This window comes from Vigna radiata, unplaced genomic scaffold (genome assembly GCF_000741045.1).
Source record: "Vigna radiata var. radiata cultivar VC1973A unplaced genomic scaffold, Vradiata_ver6 scaffold_238, whole genome shotgun sequence".
NCBI classification, from domain to species: Eukaryota; Viridiplantae; Streptophyta; class Magnoliopsida; order Fabales; family Fabaceae; genus Vigna; species Vigna radiata.
Genome location: NW_014543126.1, coordinates 443474 through 463851, shown reverse-complemented (window position 1 = coordinate 463851; position 20378 = coordinate 443474). Strand labels below are relative to the sequence as shown.

General features: G+C 34.2%; 2 protein-coding genes across 3 annotated transcripts; one reads left to right on the top strand and one right to left on the bottom strand.

Moving 5' to 3' along the window:
- The first annotated feature begins 2880 nt into the window (after positions 1-2880).
- On the top strand, positions 2881-7368 carry LOC106753220 (proline-rich receptor-like protein kinase PERK9). The gene is made up of 8 exons (XM_014635013.2): positions 2881-4663; positions 4793-5203; positions 5285-5371; positions 5571-5641; positions 5721-5797; positions 5899-6046; positions 6607-6768; positions 6875-7368. The coding sequence occupies exons 1-8, from the start codon at positions 3571-3573 to the stop codon at positions 7052-7054; spliced, it is 2229 nt and encodes a 742-aa protein (XP_014490499.1). The 5' UTR covers positions 2881-3570; the 3' UTR covers positions 7055-7368.
- A 9194-nt stretch (positions 7369-16562) lies between these two features.
- Positions 16563-19321, bottom strand: LOC106753217 (CRS2-associated factor 2, mitochondrial). 2 transcript variants are annotated; one of them, XM_014635011.2, is made up of 6 exons: positions 18749-19321; positions 18022-18149; positions 17713-17938; positions 17474-17601; positions 17259-17360; positions 16563-17129 (listed from the first exon to the last, which is right to left on the bottom strand). In XM_014635011.2, the coding sequence occupies exons 1-6, from the start codon at positions 19221-19223 to the stop codon at positions 17112-17114; spliced, it is 1077 nt and encodes a 358-aa protein (XP_014490497.1). In that variant the 5' UTR covers positions 19224-19321; the 3' UTR covers positions 16563-17111. The 2 variants fall into 2 exon arrangements, with proteins under 2 accessions (XP_014490497.1, XP_014490496.1); XM_014635010.2 differs by having other exon boundaries at positions 16564-17116; positions 18749-19317.
- Positions 19322-20378: the final 1057 nt, after the last annotated feature.

The window sequence follows — 20378 nt, the reverse complement described above, 5'->3', positions numbered from 1 at the left end:
GTATGTGAATACTGTATGAACTGGAATTGATGATGTTGTGTGTTAGCTCTAGTACCCATTGTGTATAAATTGTTGAAACTGTGATTTTAGTTTGGAGGTGATACGTTGGTAAAAATTAGTGTGTTGAGGGTATGAAAGTCGTTATACAAGTTGTTGGTTAGGGAATTAGTAAATTACAGGGTCCTGAAACACTCGTAAGAGGAATTGAGATAGCAATTTGGAGCAACTAGGGTCTAGTGTGTAATTGGGCTATTTGGACAACTTAGGCAAGTTAATTATAGCCTGTTAAGACTATAAAATTTGTGAAAATGAGGTTCTAAATGGTAGAAGTGGAGTTGAGTACTTAGGTTGAGGGAAAACTAGTGTTTTTGAGTGAATTATAGGAAGTGAAAGGGTGTTTTTGAGTAACTAAGGTCAAGGGCTAATTTGGGTTGTTGGGACAGTTTGGTTAAGTCATGTGAGACTTGTTAGAAGTGCTAAAGTGGTCAAAAACATCTAATTGGTGAATTCAAATTCAGGTCTCTAAGTTATTGAAATTGGGATTTTTGGGAGGAAATCTGTGCATAAGCACTAAAGAATGATATTATAAATGTTTAAAACTATCTAGGTAAGTTTAATTAAGCTTACACAACGATCTAGAATCATTAGAAGTTGGGAAAGAGGTCTAGAGCGAATTTTGGGGTGTTGGGTTGCCAAAATCTGTAGAATTTAGCTTCCCCTGCAGACAAATTCGCTTAGCGCACAGGGGGGATGCGCTGAGCGAATTATGTGTGACAGATTGAGTGTTTTTGATGTTTTGGGAGTTCCAGACATCCGCTTTGGACGTTCTTTAGTTCGTTCTGGGAGTTTTTGACCCTTCCGAAACTGTTGGTGATGGTTTCAAAGTTGTTTTCCTTGTCTAAGTATGAGTTTAAGGGGTATTGGGTTGTTTAGTGGTTCTTCTTGGACTATTATTGTTTGTTAATGTATATTGAATGCTTTCATGCGATTTTTGATGACTTGTTGGGTTGTTTGTGGTCTTTTGAAGTATAATTAATATTATACATATGTTTTTGTATGCAATGTAAAAGTGAAAGGTTATATGTATATGATTTCATATGGATTCAATGTGATAATATTATGGTATTTGCTTGTTCATGTCTTGACTTAAGTTTTAAAGTGACAGTATGGTTGATGGACGTAATTCCATGATCCTCAAGGGAGGTTACATGGTGGTGTCCTGTGGTTTGTTGTGATTGACCGTATGAATGGCCAGAGTGTCCTTATGGGGTTTATCCTAACATTCTAATGATCATCCATGCTCAAGTAGAGAGTGATGAGTCATGTGGTGAGAATAGCAGGAGGTCCTAGCCCATAAGTTCTTGGGTGAGTTATAACGGACTAACCTCGGGTGGCAGCTAATGGTTTTCCAGTTACTAAACCACCCGGGTGCACAAACCCCTGAAACTTGACATTTCATACTAGTCCGGATGATCAAATCACATGGTCAGTCATTGGTATCAACAAAATGCATTTGGTCATAGTCTGTATTGTGTTATGATCCTTGTATGCTTGACATACTTGATTGATAACATGTTTTTTATACCTAGCTCACCCTTGTTTGTTTGTGTTGTGTGTGTATATCTTTCTTTTGCGATGATCATCCACTTGGAGCAAATGTTAAAGAGATTCACCTGGAGCAAGAGCTTGAGGACGATGATGTTGCAACTTAGTTTTCTTAGGAATTCCTTTCTTTGTTGAATCTATGTATCTTGAAATACTCTTTTGTAAGTAAAGTTTTAAATTTATTGTCAATTTTGGATGATTGTAAACTTATAACTTTATCTTCCTTCTTAAACTGTTTTATCATATTATAATGTTTAATTGGAATGTTACAGTAATTTTATTTTATTAGATTAAAAATGAAATTTTTTAATATTAATTATATTAAAATAATAATTTATCTATTTTTACATCTTTAAATAATAAATAACAATTTTTATTTTTTAATTAAATGAAATTATAATTGATTTACATATTTGAAAATCAATGTATTCATTTATCTATTAATTTCATTCATATAAAATTTGCTCACTGTAAGTAAATCAATGTATACAATTATATTAAAATCAGTCGTAAATTGGGAGTCAATTTGATTTATCACATGTTTAGATTAAGTTGGATTGAAAAATAAATTAATATTTTGATATGAATAAATTTTGAGCTTAACTTACTAAAAACTTAACTCATTCAATTAAAAATTTGTCATAAGTTAGATTCACTCATTAATTCACCAATTTATAATAAATTGTGTTACATTCAAATTTTTTCAAGTTACTAAAAAAAAAAAAGCCGAGTTTAACCGAATAGCTAGTTTTTACAACACTACATTCACAAGTATAAACTTTGCAAGTTATGATAAAGTTTAGAAAATGAACTTTGCAAGTTATGATAAAGTGTAGAAAATGGAAAACTATAGACCTGACAATTCTATGAACGACGCCTTTTTTATTTATTGTTTGCTATACTAATATTATAATTTAGTTGGAGCACAATTCTGAATGATTTATATACATATATTGAATAACATTTACGTTATCGAAACAAATTAAAATGAAATATGTTTCTTCCAGTAATATATAAATATACAAATAACAAACATTTTGTGTTGTAAAAAAACATAAATTGCTAGTTTAATAGAATAAGATTTAAATTTAAAAAAAAAAATAATTTTGTGGATATGATAAAAGAAAACAAAGTTTTTTTTTTTTTTTTCAAGAGAATGAAGCTTTAATCACAAGGACTTTTGGCTCTTCTGTCTTTGAAATGTGGTGCTGTGAATGGCCAAAAATGATTGAAAATTTTGATTTAGATTTATTTGCATTGAGGTTGATAATAAGAGAGACTTGTGAGGTAGCATTCTTGGAGTCACTGTCACGTGGCTTTTGGATTTGCGACCCCACACCACAACACAATCTGCGTAACCGTGTTCCTGACCCCATTGAAGCCTAGCCTATGCAGACACGCCACACAAAAACACACCCTCAATTCAAACATGTTATACTAGGTTGAAAATTCATCAATGTTTATTGCCTTCTACTCAGAAGAAGAAAACGCGTTCAGGAGGGAGACGATAACATGGGTACTGTTCAAACAAGGCAAAGAAAAGGTATTTGAAGTTTGAGGTCTGAGGGAGGACCCTTTCGTTCTTCTTTCTCGTAGTGGTGCTTTGGGTGCTCCACTACGTCAACAAAATCTGACAACAACAGAATCTTCATAGATTGTGGGGAACAAAAGTACCATAGATAACCATACTGTTGAAAATTGAAGAAGGAATATTGAGTGTTTTTATTGAGCCAGAAATGTGATGCAGAGATTGACACTGTTATGTGATCTGGGTTTTATGCTGTCACGAGATTTTGAGGTGTGACACCTCAGGCATTGGTTTCTTGGTTGGTAAAGTTTGGTGACTATTGCAGTAGAACTATCTTCATTCAAAGTTTTCATCTTTGCTTCAGGTCTAAGAATTTCGGTTGTTATTATGGGATCTCAAGTTTAGACCTTTGCTTTGTGCTGAGATTGACACGTGATATGTCCGCAGCGTCGCCGTCTGCGGCGGCATCTCCACCGCCACAAACACCACCCTCCTCCAACACTAGTCCCTCACCGTCCAACGCCACCACTCCTCCGCAGCAACAAACCCCTTCTTCCACTTCTCCGCCACAACAAGCAGAATCTCCGCCTCCGCTAATCCCGTCTCCGGCGGCTCCGCCGCCTACTCCGCCGTCACCGCCACCTAATTCTTCACCTCCCCCCGTGTCTACAACACCCCCTCCATCAGTCACTCCATCATCACCACCGCCATCTTCGCCGCAGCCATCTCCTCCACCGCCACCCCCTCCATCAGTCCCTCCATCATCACCACCGCCATCTTCGCCGCAGCCATCTTCTCCACCGCCGCCTTCTTCCGATGCACCGGCACCGGTGCCACCGAGCTCTCCACCGCCACCACCACCTTCAGCACCAGTTCCATCAAGAAGCCCTCCGCCACCGCCACCACCATCAAACCCTCCTAATAGCTCATCTCCACTACCACCGCCACAACCATCAGCATCAGCTCCCCCACCTAACAACACCCAAACACCGCCGCCGCAGCGAAATTCACCACCACCTCCGGCCACCACGTTGCCACCAGCCTCGCCACCACGAAATTCACCATCTCCTCCGGCTGCACCGCCCCCTAGAAACTCAACTAGGTCACCACCGCCACCTCCGGCAGCGGTGCATGCGCCGTCACCGAGGTCATCGCCACCTCCAGCACCTGAACCATCCAACCCACCTTCTAGGATTAGTCCTCCTCCCACACCAAGTTCCTCCCTAGCTCCCCCTTCAAATTCTACGCCAAGCTCATCACCACCTTTAGTTACTCAATTGGCCCCGCCACCGCCATCCCCGTCAAAAGTTTCATCGCCCCCATCCCCTACTCCGAACCCGACAGCAGAACCAGGCTCTCCTGGAGGTACAATCAGCACTGGTGGTGTAGTGGCTATTGGTGCGGTGGCTGGATTTCTGCTACTTGGCTTCATTGGTGTTCTTATATGGTGCATGAGAAGGCAAAAGAGAAAGACTCCTTTGAATGGTGGTTATGTCATGCCATCCACTCTTGCCTCCTCTCCTGAATCAGGTAAAAATTCGCATCTTTTTTCCTCAGTTCAAATTAATTTATATGCCTCAGCTTTTGGTTAAGTTAGATCAGAGAATTTCTGAAAAAAGTTTAGCATTTAAGTTAATTCAAGTGTGTGACTTTGTGCAGATTCATCGTTTTTTAAGACACACTCCTCAGCTCCTCTTGTGCAAAGTGGCTCTGGCAGTGATATTGTGTACACACCATCTGATCCTGGTGGACTAGGCCACTCAAGGTCATGGTTTTCATATGAAGAACTGATGAAGGCCACAAATGGTTTCTCAAGTCAAAATCTTTTGGGTGAGGGAGGATTTGGTTGTGTGTATAAAGGGCACCTTCCTGATGGAAGAGAGATAGCAGTGAAACAACTGAAGATTGGCGGAGGTCAGGGAGAGAGAGAATTCAAAGCTGAAGTGGAAATTATCAGTCGTATACATCATCGCCATTTGGTTTCTTTAGTGGGATACTGCATTGAAGACAGCAGAAGACTACTTGTCTATGACTACGTTCCTAACAATACCCTTTACTTCCATCTACATGGTAAAATCCATCTCAGTGATAAAGGGATGATTCAGTTCAGTTTGATTATCTTTGATTGTTGACTGAAATTGTGATCTTCAGGGGAAAACCAGCCTGTGCTAGAATGGGCAAACCGTGTCAAAATTGCAGCTGGTGCAGCCCGTGGACTAGCATATCTCCATGAAGACTGTAATTATCAATCCTTATTTTGTTTTTCCCAGTCTTGAATTGCACGTAAATTCCTAAAATCTAGTCAAATATGGATATTTTTTGTGACATGGATCAATTTTAGAACTCAATGGCATCAACTGATGCATGCAGCTGACTCATCTAATGCTTAGAGATGTTGTATTATTATTAATCCTGTTGAATGTCATGGACATTTCAGGCAACCCTCGGATCATTCACAGGGATATCAAGTCGTCAAACATTCTTTTAGATTTCAATTATGAAGCTAAGGTATCTGTCATTCTACTTATTCAAAAAGCTTGTTCTATTTGTATCAATCAAAATCTTATACTACAATTTTTAATGTCAGGTCTCAGATTTTGGGCTAGCCAAATTAGCGCTTGATGCAAATACGCATATTACCACGCGTGTCATGGGAACTTTTGGGTGAGCATTCATTGATATGTCTCCAAACTTCTCTTTTCTTTTTCCATTCAGACTATTAAGAGCAAAATGTGTATTAACATTGATTTCCACCCTTATGTAAGGTATGTTGCCCCTGAATATGCTTCAAGTGGTAAATTGACTGAGAAGTCTGATGTATATTCTTTTGGAGTCGTGCTTTTGGAGCTAATTACCGGGCGGAAGCCGGTAGATGTATCCCAACCTTTGGGAGATGAAAGCCTGGTTGAATGGGTATATAAAGATGCTTCTTTTTCTAGTATTGCTTTGCTATCATTTTGTGAATCTTGAGAGAGAAGCCTAATATCAGTGTCTATTAAAACGTATGTTTGGGGTTAAAGTCTATTTCTTGATTTTGCTTTTCTTCCCTTCGGAAATTGCATCACTTATCATAGTTACTGAAGTATGATAAGGATGACAAAAATGCTTACTATTTGCAAAACTTGTAGAACAGCCATGGTTTCAATCAAGCTAAAAGAATGGAATGTATTGGTTTCAAGTGTAGCATGCATAATGTAGTTCACAGTTTTGTATCTGAAACTTTCATGGCCCTTCATAATTCAATTAAATTATGACTTGTTTTGCCTTGAATCTTGCTGAAGAAAGATGAAGAACTAATGTCACTAGAAATTGCAGTTCTACCTGTGAAAAAGAACATTTCGGTTGACATGGTCGAGGTGTGTTTGTGTCAATAGTTGCATGCATGAACGAAAGCATAAAATTATACAGTTTAATAGCCAGAAACTGTCTAAACTTGTAAAATTCAAACATATTGATACAACTATATTTTTCAGGCTCGGCCTTTACTAAGTCATGCAATTGATACTGAGGAATTCAGTAGTTTGGCAGATCCAAGGCTAGAAAAGAATTACATTGAGAGTGAATTGTATTGCATGATTGAGGTTGCTGCAGCTTGTGTGCGGCATTCAGCTTCAAAGAGACCTCGCATGGGACAGGTAGACATTAGATGTTGGAAAAACTGCAAAATTTTGTTTTGGATTATACCAACAAGTAAATGCACAAAGTACTGACATGGTTTTCCTGAATTGTTATGTTTCATAGGTTGTTAGAGCTTTTGATAGCTTAGGAGGTTCTGATCTAACTAATGGAATGCAACTTGGCGAAAGTGAGGTGTTTGACTCTGCACAACAATCTGAAGAAATAAGATTATTTCGGAGAATGGCATTTGGTAGTCAAAATTATAGCACAGATTTCTTTAGCCGTGCTAGTTTGAATCCATGAAAGGGCACTGTGTACATAATGGAAGAGCTTATTTCAAAGATCTTGTGAAGCTGAGTCAATGGCTGGCTCTGGTTGAGCTTTTGTTGCTTGCAGATATGGCTAAGGTGCTTGCATTCTTGCTTTTGATTCTGAAATTGACAGCATCATTCTTCTACCTGAATTTCATCATTCTTTTCATTAGCTGGTTCTTTTGGCAGCAATTTTGGCTTTGTAATTAGAATTTGTAAAAAGTTACCTTCTACAACACTCACCATTACAATGATTAACATATTAGTTGATTTGTTATGTAATGATAGAATAGATGTGTGACTATCTTTTTCGTGTCTTCTACATGTTATGAATTTCTGATTAGAGAACAAGAAGCTTTACGTTTTTTGCATGAGACTGAAAGGTGGGAGGGAATGGACTTTGTTGTGACATTGCACTGATAATGAGTGACAATTTAAAAAGAACTCATTGCTATTGATGAAGTAGGTAAGCTAGTAATTATAGACTATTAGCACTTTCTATCTATGATATTTATTGATGTATTTTTGGACACGTAAAAAGAACAAAATAAAATGAGTTTTTTTGTTCAATTTGTAAGAAAACTTTAGATAAATTATCATCATAATGACTACAAATTAATTTGTTTAAATTATGTAAAATTTAATTGAATTTAACTATTCTATATGAATGTTTATGCAAACATTGTTTTATCACGGGAATCAAAGTGAGTCCACTTCAATTACATAAGATGATTTATATAGATTGAAATAAAAATTAGTCAATTGAACTCAATTCAATTAATTGATAAGTGACTTAGAAATTTTGTAATTTCAACGGATTAAAAATTTAAATACGATGACTCATTTAAGTATATGTTATTTTTTTTCAAACTTGTTTAATAAATTTATTGTAACACGAAGAAGCTTGTGAAATTGAGCTAAGAAACCAATTAAAATAGCTGCACTGCATCATATTATTTTGTATTATGTTGAAATCCACACTAAAGTTTTAGACACGGTAATTGAGTTTACTCATTCAATTCTCACTCGGAGTTGGTTGATCAGGCAATAAATTCTTGCTTCATGCCAAAGTCTTCTTTTCAGGGTTAGGGTCAAAGCTCTTAGTTTGCTATAGGTTCTAGAATAGTAATTATTAAAAGCATCAAATTTGATGATGCCATCTTCTTTGTTTTTTATCTTCTGCTTATATTAGCTTTGAATGCAAGAATTGTTGCCTCAATGTTGGGATTCATTTTTGTTTACGAAGAATTATGGTTAAAACAATTACCTTGGCTTTATATATATATATATATATATATATATATATATATATATATATATATATATATATATATATATATATTAAGTTTAGCTTATGTTATGAGTAGAGTTTAGTGATTTTTTTTTCACATTTGTTTAGTTTATGTGCATCTAATAAAAAATAAAAACTAGTCAAGTTTACCATGAACAGTGTAATTATCTATGCTTTATAACTTTGGCATTTTGTTAATTTTTTTGTTTTATTTCACCTATTATGTAAAAAAGTATCTGCTTGTGCAAATAGGTTTTATGCAATTCTCAATTACGAGATAATTAAGGAGTAAGAACTTATGTTGTTAAATAAAGTTAACAATGTACGATATTACTTTAAAGGAATAAAAACTATTTACAATATTACTCTAAAGAAATTAGATGACAATATCTCCTCCATCAAGTGCTTGTTCTAGAGTAACCTCTTCTTCCTCTGCTCATACCCATAGAATGATCATCGCAAAGGAAAGAACACAACAACATACAAGCACAAGCACATATGAAAAGGTAAGCTAGATATAAAAAGATTCATGCAAAGTTATAATACATTAAACACCACAATGCATACACATATAACAATTAACTCAAACATCCTAAACATGTTAAGACTTAGACTGGACTATTCAGATTTAGAATGATTGTCGAGCTATGGTGGGTTGTGCACTTGTGGTGGCTTCTACTGCTTTGCAAAGCCATTGTCAATGGGTTTCACCCTACTACACTCATAAGGTTAGTATGTTCCACGCCTTGGATTATACTGGAAGTACCCAAGACTAAGACCTCCTACTACTCTTCACAACATGGATCAATCTTCTCTACTTAAGAATGAAAAACCATTAGAGTTTCAAGATAACCTCCAAGACTGAGCTCCTGCATTAATTCTAAACATACTTCAACCTCACCAAGAGGTTCCAACTTGGAACTTACTTTCATGACTTTGAAACCATACTTAGAATCATATACTTTCACTTTGAATCACAACACATAACTTTGATAATCATATAATCTCATAAATTCTTATACATCATCCATAATGAATCAAAACACAACTCTAAGCTATCAAGCAACAAGAATGGAAAGAACAAAACAAATCCTTGAACTAGTCGCTTAGCGACCAAGCTCGTTAGGCAACCACAGGTTTTCTCGCTCAGCAACCTAGCTCGCTATGCATACAGAGACAATAGTCCAGACCCCAAAACCTCTCGTTGAGCGACTCAACACACTATGTGAATAAACTGACAGTGATCCAGACCCCTTAAACCTCTCGCTAAGCAACTCCACTCGTTAGGTAAATACATAGACAGTGGTCCAGACCCCCAACCTCTTGCTCAACAACCCAACTCAACTCCAAAATCTTCCAAACTTCACTTTATGGACTCAAATTGAATTATCTAGGTTGTTTTTAAATGAGTTAGGGACTCCACCAAGTCCCAAAAGACTTATGAACTCCAACCAAAATGACCAATTTTGAATATAACTCCCAATTCAAGTTTTCACTAGTCCAAACCTCCAAAATTGAGTTCTACCAAGTTGAACTCTACCTAATCACCACGACATACTCATACTTCAAATTTCTTCCATTTTAATTACTATAACAGCTAACAAAACATCCCCTAACAGACCACGATTGCATCAAACCAAATTACCAATCCAATTTCTTACTGTAGTACCTAACACCTTAATTTTTCTTACCCAAAAGTAATACCAAAACTTCAGAGCTTTCAACCATTATACAATAAACCTTACTACACCTATTCCAAACAAAATTATGATAGATTAACATCAAATAACAGACCATTAATCATTCAATACAATTCAAAAATCACAGTTCATCACCACACAATCAAAACATCCAAATTGAATAGGCTACACCTAACATAAAGCAGAAAGTTCATTCAACCAGTTCAATATTCATAAAATCTTCAGACATGCACAATTAATCATCAATTAAAGAAAACTCTAGCTTCCCTTACCTCTATAAAACTTCCACCGTTCTAGAAAACCCAGACAATTGGTTCCACCGCAAGGAATCTCTAGAAAACCTACAAATCACCGATTGACGATTGGAGACAAACCTTAGAACCTAAATTGAACCAAGAATCAAGGAAAGGTAACTCTTAACACATGAAAAACAGATTTCACTTTGCATGATCAAGAGTCAAGAAAATACCAAGAAAAATGGTGAAAACTTATTTGCTTTAAACCACAATTTAATCGGGTAGATAGGTAGACCTTGACGTCGTGATTGTCTAGATACCTCCTACGTCAAATAAATTACTTGATATCAAGAATACTTAGAGAGAAGTGAAAGGAACAGAGAGAAAGAGTTTTAGAGCGATAGAATATTTTTAAGTAATAAGACGAGTTTATAAAATTCTATTTTATATTATAAAATTATTTTATAATAAAATACTCGGTCTCACTATTTTAATACACTTACCAACTCTAATACTCTATTTTTAGTTTATTACAAACATACCTTTTCATAAATGTTTAAAGAAAAGAAAAAGAAAAAGTTAAATAACTTTTTATAGGCTAAAATTATATTATAAATAATTTAAATCATATAATATTTTTTTTATTTATAATTTGTATATAAACTAATTTTAATTGATTTTTTTTCATTCACTATTTCATAATTACTTGACCATTATTTTGTTTTATCATTTTTTTGTCTTATAGTGTTAAAAGATGTGAAATTTTATTATTTTATATTAATTATAAAATCTCACAGTTTAGTAAAATAATAAACAAAAAAAATTAAATAATAAATATTTAATTGAAAAATATAAAAAAATTTAAATATTCAATAAAAAATTAATAAAAACTTAATAAAAATATACAAACTTATCGTGAACTTAAAATTTATTCAAACTTTTAATTTTAAATTTTATTTTACTTTTATTAAAATCTTGTAAAAACATGTCCAGAATTATTTTAAAGAGAAAACATATTGATATAAATAATGAGCCTTACGGTTAATAAACAATATATTTCAAATTCATTTCCTTCTTTTATCTATAATTTAATAATTAAACAAGCTGCGCACCTTTTTTTTTTTTTTTCTATTTAACTCATTGTCATCATTATTGAGCACATCTCTCTTATGTAAGTTATTCTACAATCACTCATCCCTACATGTTTTTGTAACAACACCCAAACTCCTAGCTTTAAAATAGTATGTTACAGTCTCTAATTTCTTTAATTCTCTCTTTTTAATGAAATATAAAATATAATCCAATAATAATTTAGCCATAATAATATATGATAGTGAAAATTAGAAAAGTAGGATTTTTTGGAATTTTCTGATAATTAACTTACAAATTATGTTAGTCACAAAAGTATGTAGAATAAGTTAGAAATTTTGTCGGACTTTATTGGGTCAAGAGAATGTTATTAGAAAAAGAAAAATAATCAATTCGGTAACATCTTTATTATTCAAAATCTGTCGAAAGCAACAGATAAAGATAGGAAAACTACTCGAGAAAAATATTATTCCTTTGATGAAAATCTACTCGAGAAAAATATTATTAAAAATCTGTCGAAAGCAACAGATAAATATTTTCTTTCCTTGTGCACACCGACCACATGGTCTTTTTGTAAAGTTTTTGGTTTATTTTATAAACTCATGGGAGTTGCTCCCTCCACCATCTCAAATACAACTTACACTTCCACATTATTTTTTTTATTCCAAAAATACATTACTTTGATTTAATTTTATTTTTTATTTTTAAAATCTTAAATCTCTCTACACCCCGCATCTGTCACGTCAGCTTTACCTCCTATTCTACACAGAAACCTTAATTCCATCACCACCAATCTTGTCGTCGCTGCCACCAACCTTGCCGTCGCCAAACCCTATCTTCACCACAATCAACCTCATCTTCAACCATCACCGCGAATCCTCCATTGACGCCGCCAAATCCTAACGTCGTCACCATCCTCACCACCAGTCCTCAGCGAGCCGCCTCCGCCATTAAAGCACCAGCGCCTCTCCATGAGCTACTCGCACCAGGCCGCACCATGAGAACCACTTTGCATCGACGTCACACCTTCTACAACAGTGAGATCATCTTCTTCACCAGAAACCTCCATTGCGAAACCTTCACCAACCTAAATATCTCTGTTGCGCAACTGTCTTCTTCTCCATCAGCTCCTCCCTCGCGTCTTCATCTTCAACCCTACACTCAGAAAAACCAACCCAAGAACCCCAAATCAAACCCTGAACAGAACCCTACAAACCCAATGTCGTCGTTGTGACTCACAAGACCAGCAAGAAGAAACCAAAGCAAAGCCAAAACCCAATCGCTCTCGTGACGGTCAGGATTGACGAAAGGAAGGCCGGGGTTGGGATGTCATTTTCGCCATTGAGGAGTGTCGCCGACGTCGAAAAGTCACCGAAATTAAGAGGGTCACCAGAGAAAAAAGGAGCAACCACTGAAGTTTTCTCTGATACTGATGAAGAAAGAGATTGTGGAGAATTTCATGAATTTGAGGAGGAGACCCTTTTCCCTTGTCAGCAGTTGTCCGAGGTTAGTGCTGATTGCTACAAGGTTCCTGATGAAGCTGAGACTAGCAAGTATGCACAATTCTTTTACAAAGTTTTTTGTTTGCTTTAATAACTCTACTCGTTCGATTGTTATTTGTATTTTGTGTGTGGGGTTTGATTTGGCAGAGGTAGCATTGAGGTTGGCGAAAGGCATTTTGATGTTGGTTGCGGAGGATGCATACGAGGCTAATGGAGGATTTCATGGATGGATGGAATTGGTGGTGTTTCCCAGGAGTAGTTGGTCGTGTATCTTAATATAGTTTAATTTTTCTAGTGCACCCTCCATTCATAAACGGATTTCGATATCCGTTTGTGCTTCAATGGATGTTGATATCCGTTTAAGAATTCAACGTATATTTATATTCGCTTAAATATTATTAAAGGATAAAATAGGAATTGGAAGGTGCATAGAGTATTATGTGGTGGTGGAGGGAGTAACACCCTTAACTCATTGCTCGTTTTGAGCCATCCCTGGCCTATAATTAAAAACTCACCCGTTGTTGTTATTTTTGTTCATTTTCTCCACAACAAGGAGTTTTAATAAGTATTAAGATCTGGATAAAAAGTAGGAATAACTTCATGTTGTATATAAGTTGTATGTGCATAGTTTTTTTATCTTTCGCCTTTTCATTCTATCATACTTTTATCATTGAAAAAAAGGGAATTTATGAAGACATGGTTATATCTAATTATCATACTAGGTTGGTCGATGACATAATAAAAGTAAGAATTATTATGACATAATTTTGGAGACATATCATAATATATTAACATGGTGACATAATTGAAATTATATTTAAAACATGTTATGACAAGTATAGGAAGACTTGTTACAGTAGACATTTTTTATGGTTGTTAACTTAGCACTTATCATAATAAATGGAACACAGTAACAAACTCAAAATTATGTTGAAAAGATATTATGACTGATGGTAAAAAACTAATTAGAATAATCGATTATTTCACTTCATAATCGACTATTTAAGTAAGAATTTTATCTTTGTCTAAAAATTCTTCGGAATAATCGATTATCAAGTGAAATAATTGATTATCTCAAAAGCAAATCCAAAGAAATGGCCAAAAAGAAAGCCTAAATGACATGAGAAATTGGACAAAATACAAGACCTAAAGAAAAGACTTATGTACATATTTATAAGGTTCAAGAGAAGGGAAGAACAAGCTTGAAAACACCATCTTCCATAAGAATAGAAATCCTTAAAGTCCTTCTTCTTCTTCCATTCACCAACAATGGTTCAAGTTGTAGCTCCCTAGATGGATCTTTATCAAACTCCCTAGATGGGTTTCCATCATGTTTGGTTTGGTAAGTTTAGCTTAATTGTTCAAAAGTTTGAGCTGAAATGTAGTGAAGCAGATCATTCAATTTTTTATTGCCACATTTCTCTTAGAAATGTGTTTACTTAATAGTATATGTTGATGATATAGTTATTACAAAAAATGATTTTATTAGAATATCCTTAATTGAAGGAGTACTTATGTAAACATTTTCAATCCAAGGATCTTAGGAGCTTCAAATACTCTTTGGGTATTAAGATAACTTAGTCAAGAGATGGTCTTATAACCTCTAAAAAAAATATGCTTTTGATATCCTACAAGACATAGGTATTATTGACTATAGACTAGTAGGTAGTCTTTTGGACCTAAATAAAAAAAATAATGACAAAAGAAAGTGAATTATTCTTTAATCTAGAAAGATATAGGAGGCTAGTTGAAAAACTAATTCATCTTATTATTACGAGGCCTAATTTCTCTTTTGTAGTTGGAGTTGTTCGTCAGTTCATACAGGCTCTATGTATTTGTCATTGAAATACTATCATTCATATTCTAAGGTACCTAAAAACTGATCACCACTTGAATACCTCAATTCGCCAGGACACTCATGAAATGGATGCAGCGGAAAGATGAAAATAGAGGAGGTTTGGGTGTGATTGAAGAAAATGAAATCAATGGTAGTGAATTATCCCTGAAAGGCAAAACTTATCTAAGGGAAGGAGGCTAGAGGAGGCTTAAGAAGCTCTCAAGCAAGTGACTATTAAAAGAGGAAAGGTTGGAGTAATCTTAACAACATTTCTTTATATTCTCAAAAGTTATGTTTACAAGGGTTGAGCACTGAATTTATAGCACATTCAGCCTCTAATTCGACCCTAAACTACTCTCCTTATCATCAGTCATGATTCAAGGATCACGGGACATGTGGTTTTGCATGAAAAACTCATTAAATATGTGAGGAAAATGAGCAAAACATGTTGATGGAAACTCCTAACACGGGCACTAAGCACGAGAGGCAACCATTAGGCGAAAGGTAACTTGCTAGGGGCTAGACAAAAAGCTTTGGATTCATGCGAGAAGTATGTTGAGGCACTCTGTAAAAGTCTGCACTGAGCGACGTTTGATGTAGCTAAGCAAGATCTCACTTAGCGATGGATGTTCCAATTTCTAACGTAGTGTGATCGACCCTTCTCTTGCTATGGACTCTTCCCAACCTTCTTGAACCCTTTGATCCATGTTCCTTGTGATGGGTCCATGGTTTGGACCCAAGTCATAAAAAAAGGCTTAAGGATAAGGCCTACTATATCAAGATAAAAGAAACATCTAAGTTATTGGATATGGTAATATTGATTGGACATGTTCTTCTACTGAAAAACTACAGGATATTGTATTTTCGTTGGAAGAAATATTATTTCCAAAAAAAAATTGAAGTGTCATGAAGAAGGACAATGACATTTTACATGTGAACTTATACGGGTGAAACAATTTCTTTAAAAGCTTAACTTTTGTAAAATCCAAACCATGAAGAAGTATTGTGATAACTAAATTACTCTCTACATTGCATCGAATCCAGTACTCTACAAAAGAACTAAACACAGAAATTGATTACCATTTTATTTCAAAAAAAATATATATTGTCAAAATAAATTTGTATTAAGTTTGTTGGATCAAGTGACCAACTTGTAAACATGTTGACCAAGTCTTTAAGGAAACCTCTGATTGAATTTATTTGCTCCAAACTTAATACATACAATTTGTATGCTCTAACTTGTGATGGAATATGTATTAAAATCTACGAAGAAGTAGTGTGTTAAGAACTACTTGCTATTATACCTATGAGTTGTACCTAATTATGTACTTAAAAGTTTAGTATGCTATTAAGTTTATTTATTCCAAATTGTATACATATAATTTGTATAGTGCATAGTGTGCTAGAATACATATTAAAATCTAAGTAGGAAATAGTGTATTGAGAACTACTTCCTATTGTATCTATGAGTTGTAACACATTTCTATTATTATAAATACAAGATCATAAGAGAAGTCTTTTAAACCCTTGAAAAATATATTTTCTCTCTTTAATACTAAGTCTTCTCTTGTCTTTTGAGTTTGAATTCCATTTAAGGTTAAAGATAGTATCTATCAACTCAATAAGGTACTGAAGAAAACATATTCCATGAAGAAGAGATAATGCTGGCAAAATCCATGAAGAATAAAAACATAAACTTATAAAATGAACAAAATAACATTTTTTGGTTCTCAAATGTATAATCCAAAAAATCTACAAATTATTCACAAATATATATATATATATATATATATATATATATATATATATATATATATATATATATATAACGAGTATTTTATAGACTGAGTACAGAAAAAACATGAGGTACAGAAAGTAGTGGCAGACATTTGAAATACCTGAACGGACATGGAAAAGTAAGAGAGTCCATATGGTTAAAAAAATTACATCGAATTCTAGTTCTAGTTCTCACTGTCAAATTTAAGAATGTTCTTCGTTAGAATAAGAGACAAATGACGTTTAGGAATTGACTCACTAAATGTAGACCTGTCTTGATAACTAGAATGACATAGAAATTTAAATTGTCTTTTGTAGTCTAGCTTTAGCTTCCTTTCTAGCTTCATATCAGCTACCCTAAGATTCTTTTACTATACAACGCTACAGAGAAAATACTTTTGTTTGTCTAAGTCTAGAAAATTATAAACGTATAAAATCATCTTACTTCTATAAAACTGTTATAGATTATTATTTCCTATTAAAAAAAATTGCAGATTTCTCACTGCATATAGTTGTTGCTTATCACATAATACCAGACTGTTGGCGTAGCAATACATTCCATCGGATTTTCAATGTTGCAAGTTGATTTGGGGGTTTCAGTTGTGAATCAATGCTTTTTCACCCTGCAGATATGGACTTCAGCATTCAATTATTATTTGATGAATACAAATGTGACGAACAATCTCATTCTGAATCAAGTCCTTAGTCAAATAAACGGGGCCATACTGTAATTTTAAATAACAATGAAGATCAACTTTGTATTACTTGCTGACATTGTGAATCTGAAGGCTGCTCTTCTTTGAAATTTCCTCTCCAGAGGATTATCTGCTCATCCTTAAATAAGATAGGGACACATGGCACCAAATCCTGCAGTAAAATGAACCCTATTCAACACCACATACACTTTCTATCCTTAACATACGACAAAAAAAAAAGGAAACAGTGAAGTTTATCATGATTCTATAAACAATTAGACATACCCTTAGCTTTACTCCAATCTTTTTGCAGTCACTGGTTCCCACATGGGTACAGTCAAGTCTCACAACCTCCCTAGTCTTAAAAGCCTCCCTCACCCTCTCCACCACATTCACATACACACCATTTCTGGCTGAATATTGAAATCACGATTTAGCATATAGACCAATCCAATACTACTTTAACCTTGATTAGGACCAAAAAGCAACCTTTGGTGAGAAGCTGGTATCCAATAATCACTTACTGAGTTTAATGAGAGGATCTGAATTCAATCCGTTGTTTCTAATTTCTTTTGTTTCTTCATATGTCAAGCCTTCTATTACATTCTTCACAAGCCTAGGATATATTGGTGCATAAGGCTTCCACAGCATGAGAGGAATAACTGGACGGTTCGTGGGATCATAGTTCCGTCCTCTGTACAGAAGCAGTATATTAATGTTGCGGTAGATAACTTTCCCATAAGACTTGTTCTGTGACACAGCAACACAAACGCATTTAGAGAGTCTCAATAAGAATGATCAATCCTATAAAACTGCAGAACAATAATGTTGACCTCAAGGTGGAAGCAAACATTGTCCATGTCAAGAGTTGGCACACCCAAGCACTTAATCCTCACAGCTTCAGCCTTCTTCCAGTGATTATGGATGTCGTCCAACATGTTGTGTGTGACTCCACCCTTTCCTAGGAAAACACAAACATCAGTAGCTAACTACATAACAACTCATCGACTTATATAAATAAATTATCTTCTCTAAATGCTTAGAATACAACAGTGAAGAGTTATAATCCAATGTCATATTGATTTATAAACTTTCTCAACTCAACGACAAATTGATTTGTGAACATTTCTTCAATCTTGGTATTAAATGATCTCAACGAACAAAATTTAATTTCAAATTGATCCTAATTTAACGACAAAATAATCTCATAAAAATTAAGAACATTTTAAATGTCCCACTTTGCTTCAAGAAACTAAATAAAACAATTTGTTCTTTCATAGTATAAATTGTCACTAGTTGTGTGACTACTCTTCAGATTTTTCAAACCATCCGATGTATAATAAAATTGACCTTTTTGTAATAATTATTTAAAAGAATAAACTTCAAATTAATTGGCAGAATTAAAAGTAAACACATTGCAGTGATTTTACTCAAGCATCTATAGTATAGTGTTAAGTATAAAGAACAGGAACAATCATAAAAAATTGATAACAAATTCGAAAGTCTTATATTTTTTTTTTCTCCTGAAATATCAACATAGTTGAGAGAATTAAGACACACCTAAATTGATTTGCCTGACACAGTCACTGTGACGGTAGCGTTCGACGAGCTCGGCCACCTCATCCTCACTGAGTGGCGCTCCGAGAACCCGGTTTTGTTCCTCCTCCACCCTCTTCCAGTCCGGTTCACTCCGAACCGGAGCAGAAACGCCGGTCCATGTCCGGTCGAGTCGGCCAGGCCCAAACGGGGAGAACTTGGGCGATTCGCGAAAACTGATGGGCTCAACCGAAGGTTGGGTCTCCGAATAGGAGTATCTGAAATCGAATGGGAGGTTCGATTTTAAGGGAAACTTTGGGGCTCCGTTTTGTTTCGGAGCTCCGTTTTCGGAATGCTTCTTTTTCTTGTTTGCTTTAAGGGGTTTCGGAGAAGGGGAGAACGGCGGGTCGTATAGGTCATCGGAAAGGAAACGGCTGAGGAAACGACGCTCATGGAGTGGTAAACGACAGATGGAGAACGAGACGATGTTGTTCCGCATGCCGCGAGGTTGAAGAAGGTGTCGTTTAATCGCTGAGAATAACGTTGTCCAAATATCACGCTGAGTATCAAGGTGTAAAGAAAAATAAAATATTATAAAATTATATATAAAATTCAAATAATGTAATAAATTAGAGTGGTGCAGTAGAAGCGGTTTGAGAACTTTTTTTTTTAAAAGGTTAAGAAATTCAAATGTGGCACTAAAATATTTATAATTTATTTTGACCTATATTTCAAATGAGTAGAATATAATACTTGTTTTCTAAATTGTAAGTTACACATAAATAAAATTAATATTAATTTTTGGAGGGAGTGATTTGATATATGTTAGGCCGAATTTGGACCATGTTAATTCAGGTCTCTAACTTTTTTCAAGGTAACCAATCCTAATATATAACTTAATTAATAAAACATAAATAATAAAAAAGTTAACATATGTTTATACATATATATTCACAAAAGAAAAATATAATTTTTATCCTGAGGTTACAAAACTAATAAACTTGTATAATAAGAATCTAAAACATAAGTAAAAGAGTTCCTATACTTGACAGTTATCTTTTTAAAAAGAGAGATATATTCCTTTTCTTTTTCGTTAAAAACCTTACCCTCAAATATAGCCTTTATATTATGGGAAAGAAATAAGAATAAAGAACAAATGGAAGTGTTATGAGTAAACAAATTGGAAAAAAAAATTGAAGAAAAATAGCAATGTTGATAAACATAGTGAGCTTGAAGGTGTAATTGAGTTTGGGATATCTCTACACATGTTTGGTTATAGTTCTTAATTTGTTCATCTTAAAACTAGTTTCAAACACAAAGAACTTGAATTTTATATTTGTTATACTATTAAGAAACTATTTTATAGTTTACTTTGTATATTATTTTACTTTTATTAATAATATATTATAATTGGTGATATATACATAATAACAAATAATTTAAAAAAAATATAAAAATCATTTATTTTCTCACATTGTATTTGAAAAGATAATTAAAATTTTTATTAAAATACTTAATTTCGAATATATTTTTTAAAGAGATAAATACTACTAATACAATCATTACATATCAATGAAAAATATAAATATATACATATTTAATGTATTTACAGTAGTTAATATATATATATATATATATATATATATATATATAT